Below are 26,539 nucleotides of genomic sequence, written 5' to 3' on the forward strand. Positions count from 1 at the left end.
AATACAACTTGGTTAAATCATTTCAGTGTGTGTATTAGTACTTTTTGAACATTTTGAGCACTATTTCAACAATACCGCGATAATAATGATAACCGTGATAATTTTGGTCACAATAACCATGATATGAAATTTTCATATCGTTACATCCTAGTTGTGTATTATTTTACCGGTCAGGTCCACTTGTTTATATCTGGCTGTATGTACCCCTGAATTAGAGTCAGTCTGACGCTCCTGCCTTAGAAGTGTGTTAAATTTAGTCCAGTGGAGGTGAGGAGGTGGGTCTTCAGCTGCTTCATTCACAGTTCGAGCTGCGTCAGTGACTCTGGTTCTGCCGGTGATTTGTCTAAAGGAGACAAGCCGCCAGACACAGTTATTTCAGAGTCACATAACAACAGCGTGTCCTACAGTCGCAGGTCGTGACCTTCCCGTCAGCTCTCAGACGCAGAGTATCGTCTGACGGCGACGCAGAGCTGCGCAACCCCCTCCAATCACTCATGTCAGGGTTTGTGTTTTTGTTTATTAGTCTGTGTTTATTCTAGTTCTGTGTACATGTGAAGACTGGAAAAGTGAAGGAACCAAGACGAGACAAACAAGAAGCAGCAGGAGTCACATGGTTCGGGGATTAATCATCGTATCTGACTTATCACATGACCCGGGAACGCATCATCAGACATAAACGCTCGCAAATAGACTCAGATGTCACGCTCTGCTTGCTCGCCCACCGCCCTGTTCTCGCTCTCTCTCTCTCTCTCTCTGTCTTTCTCTCTCTCTTTCTCTGTCCCTTTCTCTGTGTCTTTCTCTCTCTCTGTGTCTTTCTCCCTCTCTCTCTCTGTGTCTCTGTCTCTCTCTGTCTCTTTCTCTCTCTCTTTCTGTCTGTCTCTCTTTCTCTGTCTCTGTCTTTCTCTCTCTTCCTCTCCATCTCTCTCTCTTTCTCTCTGTCTCTCTCTCTCTCTTCCTCTCTCTCTCCGTCTTTCTCTCTGTCTCTCCTACTCTCTCTGTCTCTGTGTCTCTTCTCTCTTTCTCCTCCTCTCTGTCTTTCTCTCTCTCCGTCTCTCCCTCTGTCTCTCTGTCTCTGTCTGTCTCTCTCCCTCACTCTCTCTCTCTGTCTTTCTCTCTCTCTTTCTGTCTGTCTCTCTGTCTCTGTGACTTTCTCTCTCTCTCTCTCTCCGTCTCTCTCTGTCTCTTTCTCTGTCTCTCTCTCTGTGTCTCTCTCTTTCTCGTTCTCTTCATCCCTGTCTCTCTTTCTCTCTCTCTCTCTCTCTCCCTCTCTCTCTCTTTCCATCTCTGTCTCTTTCTCTCTCTCTCTCCATCGCTCTCTCTTTGTCTCTTTCTCTGTCTTTCTCTCTCTCTGTGTCTCTCTCTCTCTCTTTCTGTCTCTCTCCATCTCTGTCTCTCTTTCTTTCTCTCTCTCTCTCTCTCTCTCTCTCCATCTCTCTCTCTTTGTCTCTTACTCTGTCTCGCTCTCTCTGTCTGTCTCTGTCTCTCTCTCTCACTCTCTCTCTCTCTCTCTCCTCTGTTTTGCTTTATTCACGCTGTCAAGTCGTTGATAAATTTTTCAGCCTTTTCCACCTCACTATCACAAACATATCAGCTGCAACTCGTTTTTATTGTCCGTTAATCAGCTCATAAATAATAATCTGAAATCATAAAATGTCAAAATGCTTGTTACACTTTCCCACGATGCAGCTACACTATGTGGACAAAAGTATGTGGACACATTGAATTCAGGTGTTTCTTTTCTAACGGGTCTGGGATACAAAACAATAATGACTAATGTCAGACTATAGTTTTATATTATGGGATAAATATCATTGCATTGGTTAGTTTGGTTTAAATTTGTTATCTTTACTTCCAAAACACCTCAGAGATGGTTTTTACTAAATGTTTTATTTTGCAAAATATGAATAACATGAAAAACCTGAAATTTCTTAAGGAAAATAAGTGCAATTTTAACAATATTCTGCCTCAGTTTATCATTTCCACACGTACATTACAACTTTCAGATCACAGTGGATCTACAAATACACAAAACATTTAGTAAAAGAGTTTTAACAGGGTTTCTGCAGGTCATTAAAAAGCAGTAAAAGTCATTAAATAGATTTTGTGGATATCAAGGCCTTAAATGACATTAAAAAGTAGGGGCTTGCCAAAAAATCAATTCATATAAAAATTGCAATTCTCATTTTCTACAATTCAGAATCGATTTTAAAATGTTCCAAAATCGATTTTAAAAAATGAAACAAATCCATCGGCAGTTTCATGCCATTAGCACGATTAGCAGTTAGGGTTAGCGATTAGCAGCTAGTGCTATTAGCAGTTAGAGTTAGCGATTAGCAGCTAGTGCTATTAGCAGTTAGGGTTAGTGATTAGCAGCTAGTGCTATTAGCGGTTTGGGTTAACGATTAGCGCGATTGGCGGCTAGCGCGATTAGCTGTTAGGGTTACCGATTAGCGGGTAAACTGGAGTAGATCATGAGGATCCTTTGCACACCTATAGATTGAAGCAGAAATCATTATGAATCGAAAGTCGTTTTGAATCGAAAATCGTTACGAATCGAAAATTGATTTTGAATCGAATCATAGCCCCAAAAATCGGAATCGAATTGAATCGTTAGATAGAAAAAGATTCCCACCCCTATTAAAAAGCATTAAATTCAATGTCCAGAGGCATTAAAAAATTAAATACACTTTTTAATACACAATTTATTTTGACTATATAAACATTTAATAATTTTGCTTGGAAGTATAGTGTGATGATTGACAGGCGGAACCCTTTAATTGGCTATTGTGTATGGCCGATAAATGAAGTCAGAACACCGGATGCTTGGAATGCAACGTGCTGTGAGCGTGCTCATGCTGTGGCGAAAGAACAGAGGGAATATTAGCAAATGTGGGAAAAATGGGAAAATGCAAGTTTCAGCAGAAGTGACTGGAGGAGGAACTATTCAGAACCTGGTTAACCGACATAAAACTCTATGTAAAACTGTATCTGCAGTTGGACATGGGCATTACATTTGTTTAAAGTGGCATTAAATTAGATTTTCTGATACCTGCAGAAACCCTGTATGAAGAAAATTGTAGTTATTCATAGTTTGATGAATTGTTTGATTGATTGATGGATGTATTTATTTTGAATATGAATGTTTAAAATAGAAGAAAATAAAAAAACAAAACACTTAAACATAAGACATAAGATATGTAATACATATTCGAAAAGGAGTGAGTAGAATTATAACTAATACACTCCGACCCCTTCTCCTTAAAAAATTAATAACAATAATAACCTTCTTATTCTAAGCATATCTATACTATATACTATAATATGGCTGATACTTATAATTAAATAATTGGGTTTCTAGTTTTATATGATTATGAACAAATATAATATGATTTAGATAAACACATAATACAATAACACATGGTAACAATGTGTGGGATGTGTGATTTGATTTTAACATCCTTTATTGTATGTATATATATATATATATATATATATATATATATATATATATATATATATATATATATTATATATTTTTTTTTTTTTTTTTTTTTTTTTTTTTTTTTTTTTGCACTTTTTCATTTCACATATTTATCCTTCGTGGGCTGGATTGGACCCTTTTGGTGGTCCAGTTTTGGCCCACAGGCCATATGTTTGACCCCCCTGTTTTAAACATTTAGCTCACTGTGTTGTTGTTTCCAGCTCCACTGAACCTCTGGTGTGGATCTAAACTCTACCTTTTCAACTCATGGTTATAAAACTAGTTGCTGATTAACTTTCCTTTCGTATTCGTTTTAACTCTAATCAAAATATCCAGAGTAACTTCAGTAACACTAGACGGTACACAGTATGTTCCACTTGTTTGTCTTATCTGTTCACGCAGCGTTTTGTCCAAGAAAATGCAGCTTTAATTCAGGACTTTGTGTTGAAACATTTGTCCAAACTGATAGGAGCGTGGTGTCAGCTGAGTTTTCTGTGTTAGTAGGTCACTCTGTTGTTCAGTTACATTCCTTTATGATCCACTTGTTATTCAACTCCAGCCGTAGCGGTGTTAGTGGGAACACACACGCTCATAAAAATATAAATAAATAACACCTTAAAACACTTTCTTATATTAAGGATCTCGTCTGAAATGCTCCTTCACAGCTGCAGAGTTTGCACCAGTGTGTAAATAAACTTAGTCTGTGTTTAGTTAAAGGAAATCAATATAGAGTTCCTCGTCGTCAAACACACCTGATTGTTTTTAATCACACAGACAGTTGTAGAGCGCCACCATGGGGTCAGTGTTAGTATAAACAGAAAGCACACACAATAATGACGTACACTATAGGGACAAAAGTATGTGGACACGTTGAATTCAGGTGTTTCTTTTCTAACAGGGGTCTGGGATACAAAACAATAATGACTAATGTTAGAATATAGTTTAATATTATGGGATAAATATTATTGCATTGGTTAGTTTTGATTAAATAATTATTTTTGCTTCCAAAATGACTCAGAGATGATTTTTACTTAATCTTTCTCAGAAATATTGACGTTTATATGTATATAATAAAGTGTTTTGCCTAGTTTGTGCTGTAATACATGTATATATTCCATATTTTTTATCCTCCTGACACCCAGGAAAGTAAAAGTTTTGACTTTTTGACGTCAAATAATTGTCTTGATTGGCAATGGCATAATGCAAGGTTTTCAGATACATATTAAATTGTTTGTTTTTTTTTTTAAATTAATTAATTTATTTTTATTTTCTTCTACAAAGGGGGACAATGAATTGCTGGGACTTAAGAGGATGTATTGTGTTTATATAAGCTAATATATTTATGATATAGAATTATATATGGTTTATTGGTTGATATAGGCATATGTACATGTATTTATATAGTTTGTGTGTGGTATTGTAATAAAGGGGTTGGATTGAAGAAGTGATTTACTTCCCACTCCTTTTTAGAGGTGTAAATAACACTAAAATAATGTTAAGTATTTCTATTGTATAATAGTATGAATTTGTCTTTTTCTTTTTCTTTTTTTCTTTTTGTTTTGGTTGTCTGATGTTGGTAATTTGCTTCGGGCATTTGCTTTTGTTGGTGGTTGTATAATGCTATTTATGACAGGGTTTCTGCAGGTCATTAAAAAGCATTACAAGTCATTAAATAGATTTTGTTAAAATTAAGGCCTTAAATGGCATTAAAAAGCATTAAATTCAATGTCCAGAGGCATTAAAAAATTAAATACACTTGATGGAAATAAAGAATTGTTATTCACAATTTATTCTGATTATATAAACATTTAATAATTTTGATCAGAAGTATATATGAAACTGTATCTACAGTTGAACATGGGCATTAAATGTGTTTAAAATGGCATTAAAAAGGGCATTAAAAAGCATTAAATTAGATTTGCTGATACCTGCAGAAACCCAGTTCTATGTCAAAAATCATTTATTCAATCATTCATTCATTCATAAAACAAATGAAAGTGAATGTAATAGTGATTTTTTTAAAAAATTATTTCTGTGCTCTGAAACTCAGTTGGCTCAGTATTAGGTTGATTATAAAACACATTAAAAATGACATGACAAAATGTATAGTATATGAGAATATCTGTTGTCTTTTAGCCTAATTTTAGACCTATACTCACACTTTTAAAAAGCATATTTGCTCAAAAATCTATCTATCTCACCATCTATCCAGTCTGGTGTGATATATGTGTAGAAGTCTGAAGGGAAAACCACGCATTCAAAACTGTAAAAGGTCTGTGGAGCTGATTTTATGACCCAGAGAGAAATGTTGAACCCAGGTTGGCTTCTGTTGATTCCTCCTGAAAGAACTCAACTAAAATGAATTCATACCGTTCTTATTCAGTCTTCTCTCTGCCTCTTATCCACCACCTTGAAGACATTATTTAGTGTCTCCAGATGACCTGTTGTGAGTTTATTTAACCGCCTGAGCTTTAGTTTGAGTCACACAGGACGTTTCCCACTGCGATCTGTTTTTAGTTTTGAGTGTTTCTGTGATAAATATGTCCTATAAATGTCACAGAGCAGAGACGAATGCTATAGGGCATTGGGTCAGTTCACAAATAACTCTAACTTCTGAATTTAGGAGGAAAAAAAATGACAGATTAACCATTAGAATGAAAGTCAATGGTGTGTTTATGCATTATATGGACAAAAGTATGTGGACACGCTGAATTCAGATGTTTGTTTTCGAACAGGGGTCTGGGATAAAAACAATAGTGACTAATGTCAGAATATAGTTTTATATTATGGGATAAATATCATTGCATTGGTTAGTTTGGTTTAAATTGTTATCTTTGCTTCCAAAATGTGTTAGAGATGTTTTTTACTAAATGTTTTATTTGGCAAAATGTGAATAACATGAAAAATCTGAAATTTCTTAAGGAAAATAAGTGCAATTTTAACAATATTCTGCCTCAGTTTATCATTTACACACGTACATTACAACTTTCAGATCACAGTGGATCTACAAATACACAAAACATTTAGTAACAGAGTTTAACAGGGTTTCTACGGGTCATTAAAAAGCATTAAAAATTAATTAAATAGATTTGGTGAAAATCAAGGCATTAAAAAGCATTAAATTCGATGTCCAGAGGCATTAAAAATGTTTTTAGTTTGGTTTAAATTGTTATTTTTGCTTTCAGAATGCCTCAGAGATCATTTTTTTTCATAGTTCCTCACAGAAATATTGATGTTTATATCAATATACTAAAGTAGTTTGGCAAGTATGTGCTGTAATACATGTATATATTATATATTTTATATCCTTCTGAGACCCAGGAAAGTAAAAGATTTGACTTTTTTACTTTGACATTTAACATTGATTTTTTTTTTTTTTTAATCCATGACTATGATTTTAAATGTTCCGCCTCTAAATTTCTAAAATATTTTTTATGCTCTGACTGTAAATAATAATTTTCTACTATAATTAACTATCTACTTTCTTCACATCGCACTGAGGAAGAAAAATCTCCCATTAAACTTGAAGGAAATATTGATGTTTTTATCTCAAATCATCATGAACAGGACATCTTACAGCTGTAGACATGATGTGTCCCAATATTTATGTCCATATAATTTATAAACATTAATATTTCCTTGAAGTTTAATGGGAGATTTTTCTTCCCAAGTGTCTGAAATGTGAAGAAAAAATACGAATAATTTGACTGCAACAAGATGACGTTATCAAAAGAGTGAGTTACATCCCAAAAGGTGGATGAAGATTCTAAAATATAACATTTATTTGTTTTTTCGGCATTTTTACATGACAGGATTGAGACAGTTATCATGATTATATGAGCTTATTGCACTTAATGGATTATATTATGTTAATATTAGTGGTGGGTGACTTTGCAGGATTTCAACTTTACTCTAAAACATCCTAAATCAGGGGTGGACAATTAATTTTCTTATTTAACTTTGACAGTTGTTAAGGGCCAGACAAATGCACTTGCAGCTCTGCTCAGTATAGATCTGTATAAAAACAGTAAATGAAAGAATACAATGAAAATGTGGAGCACAGAATACAACTATGTCATGAATATTCACAAAAACATTTTTTGTGAATATGCAAAACCAACTCTACATTAACTTAACATGAAAAAAAAATCCATCCACCTTTGTTTGCATATCTAAGTTCCTTTTCTTTTTCTTTACGTCTGACTTAAATGAAGAAATACTTACACTTTGTTAAAAATTCTGCGTTCTGAATCAGTCTTTTTTTTTTTTTTTTTGGCGTTAGGTGACCAGAAAACCAATCGGTGCATAAGTTAATTTAGCAGATCCTTCAAAATAAAAGCAGTGTCTTTGTATTGGTTGCATTTATATATATTTACATTGACTTTTAATTTGCCAGAGACCTCATGTGGACCGGTCAGGGTCAGATATCGGGCCGTACACTGCCCAGGTCTGTCCTAAATAATGTTGTGTTGTCACGGATCTTTGGTCTGAATCCACCTCGAAGTGTAATTCATGCCTGTTTACCGTCAGACATCTGCATTGTCCTTGAACAGCGGTGTCTCTGAATAAACCCGGTGTACCCAACGCTGTGTGTTTTGTCTTTCAGGTGAGCTGTCCCAGCAGAAACGGTCTGGGAAGGTACTGGATTACAACAGCGCCGAGAAATGTCCAGGAAGCAGCAACAACGTCCAGACCAGCATCAGCTTCCAGTGTGGGAAAACCATGGTAAGGTTCTTTCTTTTTTTACCCTCCGGTATCCGGGTGCACTTTTTAAGCACACTTTGCACTTCGTGTTAAAAAACTTCATATTATTTTTCGCAATTTAAGTAAGGTTAGAATTCAGAAGTTGTTCATTTTTGCATGATCTTTAAAATTCTGGCCAACAACTTAAATTTCAACATTGTAAACAAAAGAAAATTACAAGACTAGCATCTGTCTGCCAAGTGTGCCTAAAACGCACTATTTCTTCCATTAGAACCACTGTTTTTGATCCGAAAGTCATTAAGGCATCAATCCTGCTTTTACTAATATCTGGGCTTCATTTGAGAGGTGAGGGTTTAAGTTAATTTATTAACATTGTTAATGTTGCTGTTAATCATTGACATATTCCAGGCTGCAAAAATCAAATAATATGTAATCCAATTTTTATGTAGTATTTTGAAAAAAAAATCATATTTTGTGATCTGTGATTTTGTGAACCAAGACAAGACAAAACAAAACAAGACAGAAAAAAGAAAAGAGAGAGAGAGAGGGGGAAAAAAAAGGAAAACCCCCCGGAAAGAAAGACAAGGACCATTCATTTACTGCCTTTAGAGCCCACAGGATACAATAAATAAAATAATGAGTTGGGTGTTAAAGTTAGCAGACAAAGACAGGGGTTTTTGAATTATGGAAGTAGGTCATAGGTTTTTGTTAATTTTGTTTGTCTTTTTGGTTATTTCATCAGCGACTGATGTTTTTTTTTGGGTTTATTTTAGCTATTTTTGTTGATGATTTTATTCATTTTGTTGTATCATTTTGGTCATTTTTACTCATTTTGTTAATAATTGTATGCATTTTTATGATTCTTTTGTTGATTTTGGTAATTTTTGGGGTTATTTTGTTCATTTTATTAATAGTTTTGTTCATTTTGTTGAGTATTTTGTTCATTTTTACTCATTTTGTTAATTATTTTATTCATTTTTGTGATTCTTTTGTTGATTTTGGTAATTTTTGGGATTATTTGTTCATTTTATTGATTGTTTTGTCCATTTTGTAGATTATTTTGTTCATTTTTAATCATTTTGTTCATAATTGTAATAATTTTTGTGAGTCGTTTGTTGATTTTTGTTGATTTTGGTAATTTTTGTGGTTATTTTGTTCATTTTATTGATTGTTTTGTCCATTTTGTTGATTATTTTGGTAATATTTACTCATTTTCTTCATTATTCATTTTTGTAATTCATTTGTTGATTTTGGTAATTTTTGCTGTTATTTGGTTAATTTTATTGATTATTTTGTTTATTTTGTTCATTATTTTGGTCATTTTTACTCACTTTATTAACTATTTTATTCATTTTTGTGATTCTTTTGTTGATTTTGGTCATTTTTGGGGTTATTTTGTTCATTTCATTGATTATTTTGTTTATTTTGGTCATTATTTTGGTCATTTTTACTAATTTTGTTAATTATTTTATTCATTTTTGTGATTCTTTTTTTGATTTTTGTTGATTATGGTCATTTTTGAGTTTTTTTTTTTTTCATTTTAATAATTGTTTTGTTCATTTTATTGATTGTTTTGTTCATTTTTTCTCATTTTGTTAATTATTTTATTCATTTTTTTGATTCATCTTAATATAGACACTGACAAGTACATATATGTGGACATTAGACGTCTACTAAACCAACAAACAGGATGTTGAACCAGGACATTTGCACAGTACTGTATTTATATTTATTAAAGTGTATTTTATAGTGTAGTGCCTGTCAGCTGTGGAAACCAACTATATCAGTACGTTAACCTCTGAGTTTGTAACATAAAGATCCATAAAATCCTAAATGAATGAATCCTGACAGAGTCCATGTTTCCTCAGCAGAAATGTGGGCGTCTGAATATGAACACTAAGCATTTTTAAGCTCTTTATGGCCTTCAGTTCAACAGTATGGAACCGTCTAATGTTCCGCTCTGAGGAGGAAATAATGCACGTTTGGTGGTTTTTGAGGTGGCGTTTTTTTCTCTCAACTCACAGTGACTTGCATCTGATGTATGCTTTGCTGGTGTGTTGAAACTCAAATGAACAATGACACTTCGACTTCAACTTCAGAGACGGCTGCGATGAAAGGAAGTGAATCTGAGTGGAAATAAAGTGGGTCGATGACAGTCACCTGATGAGCATTTCTGCTTATTTAAGTCCATAGTGTGTGTGTGTCTGTGGTTTTTAGGGGTGTTTCACGGCACTGACATGTTTCAATTCCCCGACGTGGTTTTGCAGTTACGAACATCGAAAAATGAAACTGAATTTTCTGCAATGACACGTAGTCATTTCAACATATTCAATATAATTCAGGCTCATTTTAACACTTGAGATATTACATTTATTATCGAAGACAGTGACAGGATTTTTTTGTGGCTGATTATTTGTTAAAATACAATACTTATGCAATCAACTGCTAACTCCTGTGTGTGTCACGTGACTAAAAAAGACAGAAAAGGAAACATGGAATGTCTAAAAGCACTGTTTTTGTCAGAACAATGCCATAGATATTGATGGAAGAACTGAAGTGATTTTAGTTATTATTAAGAAAACATGTTAAATGGATAGATATCAGCTCTGAAATTAAACTACTATGAGCTATTTTTGTTGTTATCATTATATTTGTCCAAACAAATGGACCTTTAGTTGGACCAGGCATGAAAATGAACAAGAAATTGAAGAAAACAAAGGATGGTCTAATAATTTTTTCTGCAACCGCATATCATTTCAATGACTGTATATGATTTTTAATGACATTAGCTTTAATTATCTTTGTATGATACTTTACTAACATGAGATTTGACTTAAGTCATTGGTTTTGAGTGTAGTTTTTGCCACATCTGTCTATAATTAGAATAGAATAGAATAGAATAGAATAGAATAGAATAGAATAGAATAGAATGTGTTAATTTGTCATTGTAACAAGTACAATGAAATTAAAAATGCCATCAAATCTGCACGTCATATATAAAACCTACTGTAAAAATACACATAAAAGCAGTTGAAATAAAAGATTTGGGTAAAACAAATCTGTAGAAAGATAAATAAATAAACAAATAAATAGAGAAAAAAAAAAGCTGTGAAGGTGTGTTCTGCATTGAAATAGTAGCAACTCTGGATTTTTTTTTTTTTTTTTCCATGATTTATCTTTTTTAGAAAAGAATCATTAATATGATAAAGATTGAAATGCATGTTGTTTTTGACATGAAGAATAGTTTTGTCAATTCTACAACGTGTACGATCTACTGAATGACTGGAGATGCATGAATGCAATTATTCCACTAAATATGTATTTCTTAATACTTCTTGACATTTTTAAAAAGAATAAATATGAAACTGATCTTTTCTTTGGATAGTTCAGTTTTCATTTTTGCATTGAAGTCTTTCCAAATGACCATTTTCAGTCGGTGTTTGGGGGAAAAATTTGTCAACAGAAGAAACAAAAATGTTAATTTAGTATTTTTTTCATGAAACACATGCCACCCAGACCCCCTTAGACCCACTCAGTCCCACCCAGACCCCCTTAGACCCACTCAGTCCCACCCAGACCCCCTTAGACCCACTCAGACCCACTTAACACTGTGTTTTCTTAAGAACGAAGGAACTGGTGGAGTATGAATGAAGGAGGGAGCTGAGAACACAGGTCTGTTCACTTCAGGAGTCTTTAAAGTGTCGCTTCAATCCTAATCTGCTGAGGCTGAGATGGAATTGATGAGAGTGTGAACGTGAGACAGGAGTAGTTCAGGGACATCCGTAAAATAGACGATCACTAGAACAATATGAAGCTCTGAAATACGAACACTTCAGTTTAAAGAAGCTGTTTTTACCATGAAACTTTAGTTTTTCCTGCTGTTCATGCTTCACATATCAGATCTGATCTAAACACAGAGACTGACAAATGAAAATGATAAATGTAGTTTGTTTTTGTTCTTTTTATTCATTATTTTGTTAATTTTTGTGATTTCTTAGTTGTTTTTTTTATTCATTTCATGAATTTTGTTGGTTACTTTGTTCATTTTGGCAATTATTTTATATTTTTGTCGATTATATTGCACTATTTAAATATTTTGTTCATTTTTGTGATTTATTAGTTGTTTTTTTTATTCATTTTGTTTCTTTTGTTGGTTATTTTATTCATTTTTGTTCATTATTTTTGCTTTATTTTTCCTAGATCTTTAAATTTTAAAACATGTCAATTTGACCCAGAACATAACAGGATGGTTAAACTTGTTCTAAAACGATACTAAAATTAAAACTCTATGTCATGAAATCGGTGCAGATTTTCTGTTCAGTTAATGATTTTTCCTCAGTTTTCCCTGTTGTGGATATAATAACCTTCAACTTTAATCTGATCTTTAATGAACATCTACATAATCAGTAAATTAAACACAGGAAAATACTTGATTTTCACTTAAAAATGCAAAATACAGAGGATGATATTAGAGTAAATGGTGATAAATCATTATAAAAAGAAAAATTCATTTTGGAACTGTCACAAAAGTAGCACTGGGTCTTCACGGGTTAAAGTTTAAAACAGGTCAACATAACAGGAGGGTTAAACCTGTACTAAAGTGGTACTAAAACTACAACTTTATATCATGAAATTGAAGCGAATGTTCAGGTTTTCAAACAGGAAGTGGCAGAGTGAGGTTAACCAGTGGACGTCATGTTGTCGTTTGCAGAGCAGCTCATAACTCAGCCTTTTAATCTGCGATCCTTTTGTCATCATATTAAACTCTGGCTCTTACTCATGTCTGTGGTTTTGTTTGTTTCAGGGAACCCCAGAGTTTGTGGCCGTGGCTCAGTGTGTGCATTACTTCGAGTGGAGGACGTACGCCGCCTGCAAGAAAGACAAATTCAAGCCTCACAAAGAGGTGAGTGATGGAAGGAATGACTCACTGAAGGAACCAGAAGGTAACCGACAGGAAATGATGAGCCTAAGGTGTGAAAAACCATAACCTACGTAGGTATTTACCAGGAAATTAACTCCAGAAGTGTCAAACGCATTTTAGCTCAAGTTCCACATTCAGCCCAAAGTGATCAGAGCAGTAAAATAAGAACATAATTACCGTAAATAATGACAACTACTAATTTTGTCTTTGTTTTTGTACAAAAAAAATATTAAGTTAAGAAAATATTTACATTTACAAACTGTCGAAACAAAGAAGATTCAAAATTCCAGATGGAAGAAGTTTATTGTCATATACACAGCAGTACTGAGCAATGAAGTTCTTACTTTGTGAGTTCCCTTCACACGACCAATAAACAATTAAACTAAACTAAAATGAAATAAAGGAAATAAACTGTACAATTAAAACAATTTCAAGTATAAGGAAATAAAGGAAATAAACTGTACAGTTAAAACAATTTCAACTAAATTAAAAGGAAATAAAGTTTAGTTTATTTTGAATATGGAACAAAACAAAGTAATCCTACATAGTCCTTATAAATTAAACAGATTGCAAGAAAACAAAACAAAACAAAAAAACTCCCAAAAACCTATACATGAAAACAAAGTATGACTTCATTTGCATATTGGAAAAGGAGTCTGAGGAAGTATAACACACAACTAAACACTTCGCAAAAGATGTTGACACGTAAAACTTTTCTGCTCACAAACGAATTTGACCCGGAAGTAAATACCACTTGAACTTGCAAGGAAACTTTTTGATTTGCAAAAGATTTAGAGGTGCAAAACCTTTGGACTCGCAAACAAAACTTATAAAATTGGCATAAAATTTTGGCCTGCAAGCAGAAGTTTCAGATTTGACATGAAAGAAAATGAGAACATAATCAATTTTGTTAAGCTTGAACATTTTAAAACATCATTTTTGTTTTCAAATCTTGATTTTTTTTTTTTTTTTTTTTGCCTTTTTCCCTCCTTTGCTTCTGTAATAAAGACACAAAATTATCTTCATACTTTGCCGCCACACTTGAGCGAGCCGCAGTGGAGCCGAACAGGAAGTTGAGATTTCAGTGTTCGTTTTTCAAAATGACGTCATTTGCAGAGCAGTGTCACATTTCATGAATACAATTTCACAGTCTTATTATGGTCCAAAAATGTGCACAAATATAGACGTTATGTTTATATGGATCCATTCATACCATACAGGGTGAGTCAGAAAAAACGCTCTTTCCATTTAAAGAAATTGTACTGCTAAAACGGAAACACTGATTTTTCTTTTGACCATACAGTCATATTGATGTGGTTATTGAGCATGTCTGGTGATGTAGTCATAGATTTATTGCATTGCATAAGAGAGAGAAGGTCCATTGTTTATTGGGCACTGAAATACCTGCCAACACAATGTATGCCACAGTGAACAAACTTGAAATTGACAACAATTACAGGAGTCGGGGCTTTGCTTTCACACTCAGGACATAGGCCTACATGACAGTGCCCAGGGAGTTTTCATCACGGCAAGACCACAGCGATTGCAGGTATTATTTCCTCATCGAGTTGTCTGTTTGGGTCAGGCGAGAGAGTGGCCACCTAGATCCCCGGACTTGACCCCCCTTGATTTTTTCTTGTGGGGGTATCTTAAAAACCGTGTGTATCAGACTGTTCCACAAACTCTTCAGGAACTCCGAAATCGCATCACGGCTGAAATCCAAGCCCTACGACGAACACGAATGGCGAGAAGAGCTGTGTTAGAGATGCGACAACGAGCACAGATTTGCATCAGTCTGAATGGTAGCCAGGTTGAAGGTCGTGCCGGACGACTTCGTTGAGACAAAACATTTTGATGGCGAGTAAACATGCTGTAATGGTTGACAATTTCAATTTCATTCACGGTGGCATAAACTGTGTTGGCAGATATTTCGGTGCACGATAAACAATGGACATTCCCTCTGTTATGCTATGCCATAAATCAATGATTCAATCGCCAGACATGCTCAATAACCACATCAATATGACTGTATAATCAAAAGAAAAATAAGCATTTCCATTTCAGTGGTACAATTTCTTTAAATGAAATGAAATGAAAAAATGGGGTCACAATTCAGGAACCAGGAATGTGCGGTTTTCATTTTTTTTTAAATTTTATTGTATTTCTGTTTTTATTTTTTATTTTACTGTTTTTCAAATTTCATCTTATTTCTTGCACTTCAAAAATTCTATGTATAATCAAATATTTTAATGTGCGCTGTTTTTATATTTATTTTTATTTTATTGTATTTCTAATCAAATCTAAATGTATTTTAATATTGTATTTTTTTCAATCAATGTGAAGCACTTTGGGCTACAATTTCTGTATGAAAGGTGCTATACAAATAAAGTTTATTATTATTATTATTATTAAATGAAAAGAGCGTTTTTTCTGACTCACCCTGTATAATTAACATCTGTAATATCGGAAAAAAAAAAAAATCATAATTCTGAAGGTATGGAGGCTTTTATTTTGGCGTAGCGGTGCACCACAAACATTTACTGTACATGTAGTGGAAACTCTGACAATAAAGCTGACTTTGACTGATATTGATAATTCTAGTATGTTTTTTTCTCATATATGAAATTCTTATCCGGGTTGAACTTTGTCAAAACAGGTAAAATAAAGGTAACACTAGAAGAATTTGTACCAAAACTAATATAACAGAAGCCTCCATACTCTCCCTCCAGTATGATAATAACTCCATCCTCCAAGTGGAACGAGTCCTGATGATACATTTACGTGGATGTTCTCTCTTTTGCAGGTTCCGTGCTACACATTCGACTCTCAGGGGAAACACGACCTGAACCCTCTGATCAAAGTGAACGACGGCTACCTGGTAGACGACGGCGATGACACCGTCGACCTCTACATCAACATCTGCCGCAGCCTCGGTCAGTGTCAGTGAATGCACCACAGTTAGATTTATAAGACTGGAATAAAACAACAGGAACATTTTATCCATTAAAGATGGAGAAAACAGTGATGGTTGACATGTGTTTGAAACTACTGATCGGATTTATTTCAAATTTTATACGTAGATTCCTTGGGACAACGTCTACAAAGTTTGTTCACAGTTTTGAGAAATTCAGATTTTTGAATTTTTGACAAATTTTTGAAAAATTTGCTTATATATAATGGTCCATATTTTGATGGTTTATAACATGTAAATGGTTACAGATATCAATATAGTTACTATTGATCACTGATAGGAAGTCATATATGGACTTTCATTTGGGCTCATGACCTTTGACCTTGAGTGACCTTCAGGGGTCAAACTGAAGGTCACCAGTGTCTAGATTTCAACAATCTTCTCCAAAACTACTGGTTGGATTCATTTAAAATTTTATACTTAGCTTCCTTGGGACAAAGTCTACAAAGCTTGTTCACAGTTTCGAGAAATTTAGATTTTTAATTTTATTTTTTTACGAATTTTTGAATTAAAAATTTGCCTTTACTTCTAATGGTCCATATTTTGATGGTTTATAACATTTAAATGTTTACAGATATCAGTATAGTTACTATTGATCACTTAGAGGAAGTCATATATGGACTTTCATTTGGGCTCATGACCTTTGACCTTGAGTGACCTTGAAGGGTCAAAGTCAAGGTCACCAATGTCTAGATTTCGACAATCTTCTATGAAACTACGAGTTGGAATTCTTTTAAATTTTGTATGTAGCTTCTTTGGGACAATGTCTACAAAGTTTGTTCACAGTTTTGAGAAATTTTGACTTTTGAATTTATGATGAATTTACTTATAATGGTCCATATTTTAATGGCTTATACAATGGAAATGGTTACAGATATCAATATAGTTCCTATTGATCACTGATAGAAGTCATATATGGACTTTCATTTGGGCTCATGACCTTTGACCTTGAGTAACCTCAAAGGGTCAAACCCAAGGTCACCAATGTCTAGATTTTAACAATTTTCTGTGAAACTCCTAGTTGGATTCATTTCATATGTGTATGTAGCTTCTTTGGGACAATGTCTACAAAGTTTGTTCATCGTTTTGAGAAATTTTGACTTTTGAATTTGTGATGAATTTACTTATAATGGTCCGTATTTTAATGGCTTACACAATGGAAATGGTTAGAGATATCAGTCTAGTTCCTATTGATCACTGATAGGTAGTCATATCTGGACTTTGATTGAATTAGTTCAGTTCTCCTCCAGTGAAAGTCCCGCCCACTTCTATTGTTAGATTGATCTCCTGCATCCAGACCACAGGACTGGAACATAGAACAGAACTTGACAACCTCATAAATTCAACTTGGTATTGATTCTTGATGGAACATGACGCTGACAAACAGGGACATTGGTGTTATTTTTAATCATGTCAAGGATACAGTGAAATCTGGTCATTCACGTACCTGAAAAACACCAGAATCCCAGTTATAGATTATTCCGTGGTGCCTGCAGATGTGCCTCAGATGTTTACAACACAAATTGCCAATGTAATCTGACATTCCTGCTAAATTGCTCTGACCTTCTTCTTCGTTTCTAGACCTTCCAGGTAAATCGTGTCCAGAGGGCACCGCAGCATGTCTGGTCACCAGTCACGGCTCCTACGACATGGGCTCTCCGACCTCACGGCTGGAGATGTTGTCCAGTGACAGGTACACTAGAGCCACTAGAGGAGAAGCACATCTAATACCTCATCCACTTTAATGCAGATACAGATGCGGAAAAAATTATTAGACCATCAAAAGTCATCCACGGAAATAAAGTGGGTCAGTGACAGTCACCTGATGAGCATTTCTGCTTATTTGAGTCCATAGTGTGTGTGTGTGTGTGTCTGTGGTTTTTAGGGGTGTTTAACGGCAGTGACATGTTTCAATTCCCTGAGATGGTTTTGCAGTCACAAACAAAATGAAACTGAATTTTCTGCAAAAAAACATAACCATTTCAGCATATTCAGTATAATTCAGGCTCATTTTAACACTTGAGATATTACATTTATAACACTGGGTTACAAAAAAATATTTTTTGCAAGTTGTCTAGGTTTTTCCAACTGAATTAGGACCGTTTTGCACCGCTGAATCCAGAAATGACATCTGTTTTTCTCAATCAGATCAGGTTTTTTTGCTAATTTGATTTTCAAAAAAATTGATCCTCTCACAAAATTGATTACATTTTTGTAAACTTTATCTTGGTCACCAAGTTTAATACCAAAATAAGATTGGTAAGCACACTTTATGAAACTTGTGACTTGATTCCTGTTAGGTACAATGGTGTATTCACTGCAGAGGTAGCAGAATACGTCAGGCTTATTTTTGTAAGATCTTCTAGTCGAAGCCATTTCATTCACCTGTAATATTAAAAAAAACATTAATCATAAATTGGCAAAAGTCAAATCTTCAGAACTCGTTTATTGCAAGAAGTATGAAAGAATTTTGTATCATATGATGTGAAAATGCCCATAAATGTAAGCAAAAATGTTAAAAAGCCAATATGTAGCATAGTTCAGAAAGTTGACCTGATTGAGCAAAATTAATGTGATTTTTGGATTCAGCACACCAAAATGATCCTAAATCAGCTTAAAAAACTTAAACAATAAATTTGTTGTTGACCAGTGTAATCGAAGACAGTGACAGGATTTTTTTGTGGCTGATTATTTGTTAAAATACAGTCGTGGAAAAAATTATTAGACCATCAAAAGTCATCCAAAACAATGGTTATGCAATCCAGTCCTAACTCCTGTGTGTATCATGTGACTAAAACAGACAGAAAACAAAACATGCAATGTCTAAAAGCACTGTTTTTGTCAGTACAATGCCATAGATATTAATGGAAGAACTGCAGTGATTTTGGTTATTATCAAAAAAAAAACATGTTAAATGGATAGATATCAGCTCTGAAATTAAACTACTATGAGCTATTTTTGTTGCTATCATTATATTTGTCCAAACAAATGGACCTTTAGTTGGACCAGGCATTAAAATGAACAAGAAATTGAAGAAAACAAGGGGTGGTCTAATCATTTTTTCCGTGACTGTATATTGTCAAATTGATAGTTTTCTTTATATTTGGGCTTTTCACCCAGAAGTAAATACAAATTTGTGTGATGAAGCTGCACCTGAATCATCAAATATAAATCACAGCTTCATGTCAGATTGAAACCTCTGCGTCTGCTACATATAGTAATGTCCACGCTGTCCACAGGTTGGACACAGTAACCAGCTTTGAGTTTTTATGTTGTCATATTTTGTACAAGGAAGGTCATGTGGACAGAATGTTTTGAATGTATCCGTTTAGTTACATATCTGTGTTAGAGTGGACAGGGCATAAACAGAATACAATACAGTAGGCTACAATACAATATAGTAGAATAATATAGAATAGACTACAGTGCAGTGTACACTATAAAAAATATCACATAAAATAATACTGAAAATATATACTGTATACACTATAAAAAATATCACAAAATAATACTGAAAATATATACTGAAAAATATTGACAATGTATAAAAACTACAAAGAAGTGCTTAAAATATACAAAAAGCCAATTCTATACAATAGATAAAGGATATATACAAGTAGTGTGGGATGTGTACAGGGTCAAATTAAAAACAAGAATAATTTTGTATTCAAATTTTAAATGTATTATTGTTTATTTTGAGGTTTTGCTTGGTATTTTTATTTCACTGTTTTAATTGTACAGCTGTTTTTATGTCTTCTTAATCTATTCTTGTATTTTAGTCTATCATTTTGTTTTTTTATTCTTCTGTACGACAGTTTTCAATTGTACAGCTGCTTTATGTCTTTAATCTATCCTTGTATTTTTTTGTATTTTTTAAAAATTATTTATTTATTATTATTATTATTATTATTATTATTATTATTATTATTATTTTAATTTTGGTTTTCTCCTGTAAGTTACTTTGGAAAAAAGCATCTGCCAAATTCATAAATGTAAATGTAAATATGTGCTAATTATTGAATTTTTAAAATTTGTTAAGTGTTTATACCTCCGACAGTAGTTAAAGCCTAATGGAACATAAATAATGGTAGTTTGCAGTCACGTACTAACTGGTCTTTTCTCTCCAGACTCAGATTACACTATGAGACGACCACTGACTCTCCTCCTGCCATGTGTAACGGACACACTCCTGCTGTCACCATCACTTTCATCTGTCCATCAAGCAGAAATTCGGTAAAACGTGCTTTTTATTATTATTTGTGATGCTTTCTTTTCTGGTCGTTTTATTGCTTCTGCTCATTTCCTGTTTGTGGGTTTGTGGCTTCACAGGGCAGCACTCCCAGGATGACCGGAGGCTTGAACTGTCGTTACGAGGTGGAGTGGGTGACGGAGTACGCCTGTCACAGAGACTATTTGGAAAGTCACACCTGCAAACTGACCAGCGAACAGCACGACATCTCCATAGACCTGTCGCCTCTCACCAGGAGCTGTAAGTTCCAGATTACAACAAACACATGCCCCTACTTTAATATTTGTTTTTGTATGACTTAAAGGTAATACATGGAGAAACTGCTTTATTATTATTATCACCCTGGGGTATTGTTTTTGGTTCTGCTTGTTTGTTTGTGTTTTAACACTCTAGAAGAAAAACTATTAGCTGAATTCATACCAAATTTGGTTTATAGATTGCCACTGACCCAGAATAGATCTCAATAAATTTGGGGAAGAGTGGGTCAAACTTCAATTTTTTTTAATTAATTTTTTAAATCTAGGCGGAATTTCAAATATCTGTAACAGCAAAACTATTGGTTCAATTCATACTAAATTTAGTTTATAGATTGCCAGTGTTGTAGAATAAATGTCACTACATTTTTGGAAAAATAGGTCAAAGTTTCAATTTTTTATGAATTTTTTAATCTTGTTGTTCCCCCCATTTTCTTATTATAGGCAAAATTTCAAATGTCTATAGCAGCAAAACTACTAGTTGAATTCATACCAAATTTGGTTAGTAGATTGCCAATGTTGTAGAATAAACGTCGTTACATTTTGGGAAAAATAGGTAAAAGTTTCAATTTTTGATGAATTTTTTAAATCTTTTTTTTTTCCCCCATTTACTTATAATTGGCAAAATTTCACATGTCTGTAGCAGCAAAACTATTGGTTTAATTCATACCAAATTGTGATTATAGATTTCCAGTGACGCAGAATAGATGTGATTACATTTTGGAAAAGTAGGTCAAAGTTCAAATTTTTTAGGAATTTTTAGAATCTTTTTTCTGGGCGAAATTTCAAATGTCTATAAAAACATCAATTTTGTTTCAATTTACTTCACACTTAGCACATATATAGAGGCAACTGATATGCTGACATCAGCACACGCACATACATGATGACATCAGCTGGATCAATGCCAAAATAAGCTACAATATATGCAAGGGGTGGGGTTTGTTGTGCCTGGAACCACTTATTATAACTTTGTTGCTGGAATCAAACAGAACTTTGAAGCACTTAACTTTTACTCTCTAAATTGTAAGACAACTATCTGTAGTTTTTCATTTCTGATCTTGTCAAAGCAGGCTTCTTGCATCAGTTTTATTAAATTTAAAGGAGTTATTGAAAGACAAAAGGGATGTAAAAAAGAGGAAAGTGAAAACGGACAAGAATAAGGAGTCAAAACAGTGAAGAAAAAGCATCATCATGTGGAATTTCATTGCTGACTGATCTGAAACTGACTGGATATGATAATGAAGTTTGTGTTCATTACTTTAGGTAAATTGTTTTATTATATGCGTTACGGTTAGAATTAAAACATCATTTCCCTTTGCACAGAAACAGACAATAGATTTGTATTTTAAAACAGCGACTTCCTACTTCTGTGTAAAAACACAGTGAATCTGTTTTATCTGCTTGTTTTTTTACACATGTATCTGTATTTCTAGTAAATAATGTGTGAACTTTTTCCATATTCTAACAAACAGTAATTACATACAGGAATCCAGACTAATTAAATGTTATATAGATATATAAATAATAATATGATAATGTTGTAAAACTATCATTTGCAGCTGAGTCGTTCAGGAGTCGTGCAGTGGCTGTACTTCACAAAAATGTCATATTTGACGCGTTGTTGCTTCATAGCACCGTTTAATTTTGTCGCAGTTTGGAGAAGTTGTGTTATGAGTAAACTGAACTGAACTTCCTGGATTTTGTCAGGTCACTGTTAAAAGTAGAATCCTGTTCCCTTTTTTTAACCATCCTTACACAACCTGAATTTGCTGCGATGTAGACCAGAGTATACCGCCATCATATCCAATCCAACCCAATCCAACTTTATTTATAAAGCACTTTAAAACAACTGCAGTGCACCAAAGTGCTGTACAGAAAAATAAATAAAACCCAAAATAACAGAGTAAAATACAAGAATGGATTAAAAGACATAGAACAACTGTAAAAATAAAATTAAAAATTAAAAAATAAATAAAAAACAATACAGAAGAATAGATAAAGTCTAAATAAAAGAATAAAATACAAGAATAGATTAAAATATAAAAAGCTGTACAAATAAAAACAACAACAAATAAGAACAATAAACCAATACCTAATAAAACAACTGAATAAAAACTATAGGTGCAGCAGCATTTTGCACCATCTGGAGATGGCCGATGGAGGAGCCACTGACCCCAAAACCAAACCAGCAGTTGTTTTTCATAATAAATATAATAAAAACTGCAAATCTTTTTTTTTTTTTTATAACACAGTTTTAAGCATTTATTACACATAATAATGGTAATTAATATCCAGATATGGAAAGTTTAGTTCTTCCTGAAAAAAAAAAACGTGCAAAAGAATTGGCAAAAAAAGACATTTTCTGACACTTTTATTGCACAAATAATATATACAGGGTGGGGAAGCAAAATTTACAATGAACATTTAGTTGTTTTTTTTTTTCAGCGGGCACTACGTCAGTTGTTTTGAAACCAAACATATATTGATGTCATAATCATACCTAACACTATTATCCATACCTTTTCAGAAACTTTTGCCCATATGAGTAATCAGGAAAGCAAACGTCAAAGAGTGTGTGATTTGCTGAATGCACTCGTCACACCAAAGGAGATTTCCAAAATAGTTGGAGTGTCCATAAAGACTGTTTATAATGGAAAGAAGAGAATGACTATGAGCAAAACTATTACCAGAAAGTCTGGAAGTGGAGGAAGCAACAAAAAACCTACCAAAGCTTTTATTAAAGCTCTCAAATCCAAAATCCTAAAGGATCCAACCAAATCCATGAGAAAAATGGCAATTGAACTTGAGGTAGACAACAAGAGCGTTAGAAATGCAGTAAAATAGGATTTGAAGATTTAAATTCTCATGACTTTCAATAAACTAACTGGTCATGCACTGTCTTTCAATCCCTGCCTCAAAATATTGTAAATTTTGCTTCCCCACCCTGTAGAACTCAGACCTGTCATAATAGTAGTCCTAATAGGGTTCAAAAACCAGATTCTGATGTGGTTTTTATGTGCTCAGCTGCAGACCCGCTGTACTACGCACATTCTGGACCCACCGACAGTCCTGAAAGCTACATGTACTACCTGAACGTGTGCGGAGCGGTCCACACGGAGGAATGCGCCGGAAAGGGAGAGTTCGTATCGTCCTGCCAGGTGAAGAAAAGCGGAGACATAAAGAAAGTGGCCGGAAGATTCCAGAACCAGACGCTACGGTAAAGTCTGTCTGTTTGTCGACACTGACGCATTTTCAGAGGCTGTCCATTTAGTTTTAGGTCACCTTTTTTGTATTCGTTTTACAGCTGTTTGAGGGTTTTGCAGCTGTGCATTAAGTATTCTGTTGTATTCTGGATTCTGTTGGGTTTCTGTAAATTGACTTAGAGTCTGGTTTTGACCAACTCTATATATAAAATGTCAAGAGATAACTTTTTTTGTGATCTGGCGCTATATAAATAAAATTTGATTGATTGAGTGATTTAATTGGTTTTCCCCTGTAAGTCGCTTTGGAAAAAAGCGTCTGCCAAATGCGTAAACATAAACATAAGTAAAGATTCTGTACAAAAAAAAAAACAAAAAACAACTTTTTTCACCTGAAACTGAAACGTAACTGTTTAATTCTGCACTGTTTTCATTCAGACAAGAGGGATTTGTTTTCTCGTAGCAGGATGGAAACACATGGCAATAAAACTTTAAAAGTGGCAAAGTTATATTCGCTTATTTAGCTTTTTATTGATTGTTTAATTGCCCTTGTTCAATTCTAAAAATGCTATATATGAAATACACAATATGTTTTACAAACCCCAAACAAGAACCTTCAAGTTCTAACTATTGTTTTTTTATTGAATAGACTCTAAAATGTTTAACCTTAGTAAGTGTAGTAACATTTTATTTTACTTTTTTTTTTTTCCTATTCATTATGGGGTTTTGTTGTCGAATATGAGAAGAGGGAAAACATAAAACATTTATACAATATTTATGTCCAAGATTTCAACTGTAGAAGTGACAAGATTTGCATATTCAGATTCTGCATCGTTTTTAATAGGAATCTTAACCATCATTAATTCCACTGTAACCACATCATTTTAATAACATAACAATATTTTTGCACACTTATTTATGTATGTATTGATGATATATTGTCTAGTACATATTATTCAAATTGCTGTTCTAATTGTGTGTTTATTTATTTATTTGTGCCGCTTTTTATTCTACCTGAATGGAGCAACTGAAACACACAATATCCCCCTTGAATTAATACAATATTCCAATTCTGATTGATTCAATCAATACGTCAACCTCTACTGTTAGTTACTTGACCCACATGTGCAGTTATAGAGTAAAATTCCAAACAAAGAGAAGTAGAAACACAAAATAGTTAGAACTTTTGAGATCATGTATTGTTTAGCTCAGAGTATTTCTGCTGGATCTGCTCATGTAACTAAATTAACCTCTAATTATGTTGATTTCACCTCTGTTATATTTGTTTGTTTGTTTTTCACACCTTGTGCATGTGCAACCACAATGTAAATATGTCAATAATATTTCATTTTAATTCTAAATATATATAAATATTTATGTAAATACCAAATTTCTTATTTTTCATTTTTCACTCGTTTGTTGTTTTTCTGCCTGTCTTTTCTCTGCACTTGTGTGTTGGAATGTTGCTGCTGTTAAACAGAAATTTCCCCACAGTGGGATAAATAGTCATATCTTCTTTGCAAGGTTATTATCGTTAACGAAAACTAACAAAAAGACGAAAACTAGGATTGAAAAAACTTTTTCGTGACTGAAATAAATACAAACTATAATCAAAAGAAAAACCGATAACTAACTGAATCTGTATTGTGTGCTTACAAAACTAACTAAAACTGATAAAAATTACAGATAAAATTCCTTTTGATTTTGTCTTTGTCAACGTCGGGTTATTATGAAATCGATTTATTTTGCTCGAGCAATTTTAGCTGGCGGCACCATATGACACTTCACGGTCCATCACTTCTTGTCACTTGTGGTTTAGAGTCGTCTTCTAGTCCCCACTCTACCTGGAAACATGGAGACTGAAGTTAGGAAGAAGCAGCAGAGTCCTGTCTGGGATTTATGTGAATAAAAGATATGAAAAAGCTAAAACTAAACTAAGAGTGTGAATGTGAGGGCGAATGAATAATGGGCCAATAATGTAAAGTGCTTTGGGTGTCCAGAATGGCGCTATATAAATCCAATCCATTATCAATCCATCCATTATCTTCCGCCTCTTCCGGGGCTGGGTCGCGGGGGTAACAGTCTAAGTAGGGATGCCCAGACTTCCCAATCCATTATTATTATTATTATTATTATTATTATTATTATTAAAACTAAACATTTAGAGAAAAACGAAAACTAATAAAAACTAGTAAACCTGCTCGAAAAACTAATTAAAACTAACTGAATTAGAGAAAAAAAAAAAGTTAAAACTAAATAAAACTAAACTATAATGAAAAATCCTAAACTATTATAACCTTTTTCTTTGTTTCATCTGCAGTTACTCTGACGGAGACCTGACTCTAATCTACCCCGACGGAGATCAGTGTTCGTCAGGCTTCCAGAGAATGACCATCATCAACTTTGAGTGCAACAAGAATATATGTAAGACAAACATCAAATAATCAAGTATTTGGAGCTTTAAGACAAAAAATGCCAGATTTTGACATTTTAGTGCCATCTGGTGGTAGCATTAGATATTACACTGAAATGACAACAAGGCAAACTGTTGTAGAAATTCTCAACCTGCTAGACTTTAAACCAGAGGTGTCAAACTCATTTGAGTTCAGGGGCCACATACAGACTAATATGATCTAAAGTGGGCCAGACCAGTAAAATAATATAAATAATAGGATATGAACTGATAAATAATGTCAATACCAACGTTTTCTCTCTGTTTCTGAGTGGAAAAAGTCAAATTCCATAATGAAAACGTT

At 33.6% G+C, this 26,539-nt stretch overlaps 1 protein-coding gene across 1 annotated transcript in view; it reads left to right on the plus strand.

Annotated features, from left to right (window-relative positions):
• The window catches only part of igf2r (insulin-like growth factor 2 receptor), a 131,786-nt gene that overhangs the window by 18,989 nt on the left and 86,258 nt on the right, over positions 1–26,539 (plus strand). The window contains exons 3-10 of the mRNA XM_030128409.1: positions 8,088–8,206; positions 12,990–13,088; positions 15,910–16,039; positions 17,659–17,770; positions 20,205–20,310; positions 20,407–20,566; positions 23,608–23,800; positions 26,104–26,207. Of these exons, the coding sequence (XP_029984269.1) occupies positions 8,088–8,206; positions 12,990–13,088; positions 15,910–16,039; positions 17,659–17,770; positions 20,205–20,310; positions 20,407–20,566; positions 23,608–23,800; positions 26,104–26,207 (1,023 nt within the window). The remainder of the gene's footprint in view (positions 1–8,087; positions 8,207–12,989; positions 13,089–15,909; positions 16,040–17,658; positions 17,771–20,204; positions 20,311–20,406; positions 20,567–23,607; positions 23,801–26,103; positions 26,208–26,539) is intronic.

Source organism: Sphaeramia orbicularis, chromosome 24 (assembly GCF_902148855.1).
Source record: "Sphaeramia orbicularis chromosome 24, fSphaOr1.1, whole genome shotgun sequence".
Lineage (NCBI taxonomy): Eukaryota > Metazoa > Chordata > Actinopteri > Kurtiformes > Apogonidae > Sphaeramia > Sphaeramia orbicularis.